The sequence below is a fragment of the Myotis brandtii genome, unplaced genomic scaffold (genome assembly GCF_000412655.1).
Source record: "Myotis brandtii unplaced genomic scaffold, ASM41265v1 scaffold185, whole genome shotgun sequence".
Classification (NCBI taxonomy): Eukaryota; Metazoa; Chordata; class Mammalia; order Chiroptera; family Vespertilionidae; genus Myotis; species Myotis brandtii.
Genome location: NW_005356870.1, coordinates 3777549 through 3782789, shown reverse-complemented (window position 1 = coordinate 3782789; position 5241 = coordinate 3777549). Strand labels below are relative to the sequence as shown.

Genomic DNA, 5241 nt, shown 5'->3' with positions numbered 1-5241 from the left:
TTCTTGGATTCAGACCCTTCCTTTGCATGACTTTATATATTTCATTCCATTCCCTTCTTGCCTGATGTGTTTCTGTTGAGAAATCAGTCGCTAGTCGCTCCTTTGCAGGTGACTTTCTGTCTCTCTCTGGCTGCTTTTAAGATTCTTGCTATGTCGTTGGTGTTCGCCAATTTAATTATAATGTTCCTTGTTGTCGGTCTCTTGGGGTTCATTTTTTTGGGGGCTCTGTGAGCTTCTTGGATTTGTGTGAGTTTTTTCTTCCCTATATCAGGGAAGTTTTCTGTCATTATTTTTTCAAATAGGTTTTCTATTCCTTCCTCAGTTTCCTCTCCTTCTGACACCCCTATTATGAGGATGCTGTTTCGTTTCATGTTGTCCCAGAGTTCTCTTAGGCTCTCCTCCTGCTTTTTATTTTTTTTTTTCCTAGAAGCTGCTCTGCTTGGGTATTTTTTCCTACCTTGTCTTCTAGCTCACTGATGCGGTCTTCTGCTTCTTCTAGTCTACTGTTGATGCTTTCTATTGTGTTCTTTATAGCAGTGATGTCATTTTTCATTTCTTCTTGGTTTTTCTTCATTTCCTCTTGGTTCTTACACATATTGTTGAATTTGTCTTTCATTCTTTTCATCCACCTTATGACCATTTCTCTGAATTCTTTCTCTGACAGGTTGCTTGCCTCCGTTGCCTCCATTTCGTTTACTTCCTTTTCTGGTGATGCCTGTTTTTCTTTCATATGCGAGCTGGTTCTTGGTCTCCCCATGATCTCTCTTCTCCAGGTGTTTGGTTATGTAGTTCTCTCTCTGCTTCAGGCGAAATCTGACCTTTCTATGAGAAGAAGCAGGGCTCCATGTAGTCGCACTGTCCCAGATCCGGTGTTTCCGGGTTAGCAGCTGATCTCTGGATGCTGGGTCTTTGGATGTATATGCTTCCAATATCAGCCACTCAAGATGGTGCGGTCTCAGCGGCTGAGCCGGCGCTCTGGGAGAGATTCCAGCCGCAGTCTCCAACCGTCCCCTTTCTCCGGGAGTCCTCCCCCTTTCCCGGCTGCAAACTGTCTCCCAGCTGAATATCCTCTGCTTATTCGGGCTGTATGTTACCCAGTTCAGCTGTTCACCCTTTCGGTTCACATTTTTTTTTAATCCACTGTGTCAACCTCTGTTTTTAGTGTATTTAGATAATTTACATTTAATATAATTAATATGTTAAGGCTTAAACCTGCCACTTAACTGTTTATTTTTCTCTCAGCTATTTAATACTCTATTTCATTTTCCTGCATTCCTGTGGGTTACTTGAACATTTTAAAATTCCATTTTTATTAAAAAGTTATAATTCTGATTCACATGAAGTTGCAATATATAGTGAAGAAAGATCCTATTAGCCCATTTACCCAGTTTCCTCTAATGGTAACATCTTGCTTCATAATTGTCTTAAATACTTCCTCTATATTCACTGAGAATGTCAGAAAATGTTATAATTTTTTATCCAAATGTCAAACATAATAAAAAACCTCAAGAAGAGCCTGGCTGGCAAGGCTCAGTGGTTGAGCATAGACTTATGAACCAGGAGGTCATGGCTCGATTCCTGGTCAAGGCACATGCCTGGCTTGCGGGCTCGATCCCCATTGTGGGGTGTGCAGAAGGCAGCCGATCAATGATCCTCTCTCATCATTAATGTTTCTATCTCTCTCCCCCTTCCTCTCTGAAATCAATAAAATATATTTAAAAAAAAAGAAACCTCAAGAGGAGAATGATCTATAATAATAAAAGCATAATATGCTAATTAGACTGGACAGCCAACCTTCCAGACGTCCTTCCACATGAAGCCAGGGCTTCGAGGGCCAAGGCTGCGAGGGACAAGGCAGCTGCCGCGGCTGTGAGGGCCAAGCCCCTTACATGAATTTTGTGCATCAGGACTCTAGTCTACTATATTTCTTTATATTTTTATTCTTTCTATTGTTCTCCCTTTGTTCTTAATGTTCAAAGTTTCTTTCTTTTGTCATTTTCTGTTTAGAGAACTTTGTTTAGCCATTCTTTTAGGATGGATCTGCTGATGAAAAATTCTCAGTTTTACTTTTTCAGAGAATGTCTATTTCCCTTCTACTCCTGAAGGATATTTTTTGCTGGGTACAAAATGCTGGGTTGAGTTTTTATTCCTGCACTTGAAAAATGTTGAGCCATTTCCTCTGGGCTCCATAACTTCTAATGAGAAATCTACTGTCAGTCAAATAATTTTTCTCCTATAGATAATATGTAGTTTCTCCTAAGTTTCAAGATTTTTTTCTGTACTTAGTTTTCAGAAGTTTGATTATGATGCACCTTGACATGGACTTCTTTGGGTTTATCATGTTTAGGGTTTATTCATCTTTCTGAATGTAGTTTTATTGCCTTTTGCCAAATTTGGGATATTTTCAGCCAATATTTCTTCAAATATTTTTTCAGCTCCACACTGTTTCTCTTCTACTTCTGTGACTCCAAAGATAAAGATATTAGATCTTTTATTATTATTCTACAGCTCCCTGTTGATGTTAAATTTTTCCATTTTCTCTATGTTGTTTAGGCTGGATAATTCCTATTGCTATATATTCAAATTTGCTGATTCTTTCCAATGTCTTTGCAATTTTTCTCTGGACCCCATGCACGTAAGTTTTTATATAAATTATTGTATTTTTCAGTTCCAAACTTATACTTGGTTCCTTATTACATTTTCCATTTCTTCACTGATTTTCTATTTTTTAAATTTGCTTCAAGAGTGTTTATACTTGCTTGTTGAAACATAATTATGATGGCTGCTTTAAAAGTTGTGTCAGATAATTCAAATATTTGTTTCATCATTGCTGGCCTCTGTTGATGATCTTTTCTCATTCAAGTTGAGATTTTCCTTGGTGGTGATAAGTAATTTTTAACTTACATTTTGGCCCTGGGCCAGTGTGGCTCAGTTGGAACATCATCCCGTACACCAGGTCACGGTGTTCGATTCCTGGTCAGGACACATACCTAGGTTGTGGGTTTGGTTCCCAGTTGGGGCACATACAAGGGGCAACCAATGATGTTTCTCAAATCAATGTTTCTCTCTCCCTTCCTCTCTCTAAATAATCAATAAACATATCCCGGGGTGAGGATTAAAAAAATTACATTTTGGTCATTTTAGTATTGTCAAGAGACTCTGGATTACATTTAATCTTATTTTAACACGCCTCTACTAAAACTGAACTGGTAGAATAAAGTGTGCCAATAGGGAAAGTGGAGGGTGCTGAATCTTCACGATCAGGCAGGGTTCAAGTCCTGGCTTTCCAAAGGGTCTCCACTGATGCCCTGGGGGGATGCCCTGTTAACATGACAAAGTTTTAGAAGTCCACTTTTTTACTCAGCTTCCACTGACACTGTTGGAGGCAGACAGTTGCCTTGTTGTTGGTGGGTGTAATAGATTTCTAAGTTCCCTACTTGGTCTTCACGGACTCTATTTAGTCCCAGTGAGGAGCGATTCATCACCACAGGGCAGGGTAGAAATCCACTGACACTGCAAGGGCAGGGGATGGCAGAGAGGAGAACTTGTTACTGCCACAAAGGGGACAGACATAGGTGGAAGTTTATGCCTCTACTTACCTTTGCTGACAAAGGTATAGGGGCTAAGCTTCCCCCGCCCCCCTAGTAATTTGCAGGAGTAGGGTGTTTATTGTCAAATAGGCTTCTACCTTCCTAGGATGTCCCTTTCCCAGTCCTTGGCAACAGAGAACAAACTTTTCTTGGGACTTTTTGGGTCTGTGACAATTGGCATTCCTGAGTTGTGTGCATACCATCTGAAACATGGAGGAAATAAAAAGAAAATCCAGAGAACTTACTGCTATGTCATTCCTTGAGTCTCAGGGTCCCTAGCCAGTTTGTCATCTTCTCTCCACCTTTTGAAGTCTTCTTATGTTTGTTTTATTTATGATGTCCAGCATTTTTAGGTGTACTTAGTAGGAGGGACAGGAGACATGTCTATTCCATTTTGTGTACATGTGTGTTTAAGGCACTAGAGGCCTGATTTAAGCTAATTTTATAGTTAAAATAGAAGATAAACATAAACTAAGAAGCAGAGAAATGCAGTAATAGTTATGAAATAAACCCATCTTTCATAGAAATATTATTACCTTTCCCAGCTGCCCTCCTAATCTTGGGAATGGTAAATTTCTTCAAAGGATTGTCTTCTACACCAGAAATCAATAAAGATTCACTGGCTGAGTTCATTTTCCACAATGTCTTGTGTTTAGCAATCTCGTTCATTTCCACTTTTTTGGTGGCCTAAAATCAACCCAAAGTTATTAAGCAAAAAGTCAATACATATATGAGGCAACGGCAGTAAAATCATTTAAAAGCTCTTACATGGAATTAAATAAAGCTATATTCTTGGACACACTGATAATAGGTTTCAATCTGAATTTGCCAGGTTAAATATTTATTTTGTAGTTTCTAATAGACTTTTCTCTTGTAACTCATGTAATTGTAATTGGGTAATAAAAAGCCTCTGTGTTACTGAAAGCTTAATAACTACAAAACACCATTTTTTTTAACTAACATTTGGTAAAATTTCTTGCCAAATCCTCTACTTCTTACATTTTTTACCTCTGTGAATAGACAATAATCTCTAAATCAGAATCTCTGGCTTTGGAAGAACTTATGAAAGTTGTAAACCAATTATTAGATGGCTAACACAAGTGATGGCCTAAAACAGTTACTCATTGACTGTTGTTCCTAAGTATCACTCTACAAATGGTTTAAGACATCATATATTGTCAAGCTAGTAACAAATTCCTTTGCTTCCCTCCTCACTTCTTTCCCCAAACCCTCTCTCTCCTTCCCCACAATGAATTCACTTAAGGAATTCACTTAATTTGATTCTTAACCTTTCAAGTAGAATTCATATTGGATATCAAAGGAAAGCTATGGAGCCCACCACGTTATGTGTGAACATGTATTTTTCATACCATTTCATAAGCTAGTTAGTTCATGGGCCTCCTGATATCTATCAGCTGCTTAGCTCAAACATTACATCACAATCCAAAGTAAGAGCTGTCAAAATTCCACAGAAGGATCACAAAGGATAAGATTTTACTGAAAGTTCATGAAGGATTTTCCCCCTAATCCACCCTCCTCCTCCCTTTATGAAAGGTGAGCTTGCACTATCCCAATCAATCGTGGATCAGAACAGAAATAGACATCTCTAGGAAGAGAAGAAAATCAGTCTTTCATCGAGTCACATTGATAG

At 38.6% G+C, this 5241-nt stretch overlaps 1 protein-coding gene across 1 annotated transcript in view; it reads right to left on the bottom strand.

The window, feature by feature from the left end:
- Positions 1-5035, bottom strand: part of TEX15 (testis expressed 15) — a 61425-nt gene extending 56390 nt beyond the window's left edge. Inside the window, exons 1-2 of the mRNA XM_014537930.1 lie at positions 4961-5035; positions 4127-4277 (exon numbers count right to left, since the gene is read on the bottom strand). Of these exons, the coding sequence (XP_014393416.1) occupies positions 4127-4277; positions 4961-4963 (154 nt within the window). The 5' untranslated portion in view covers positions 4964-5035. The remainder of the gene's footprint in view (positions 1-4126; positions 4278-4960) is intronic.
- Positions 5036-5241: the final 206 nt, after the last annotated feature.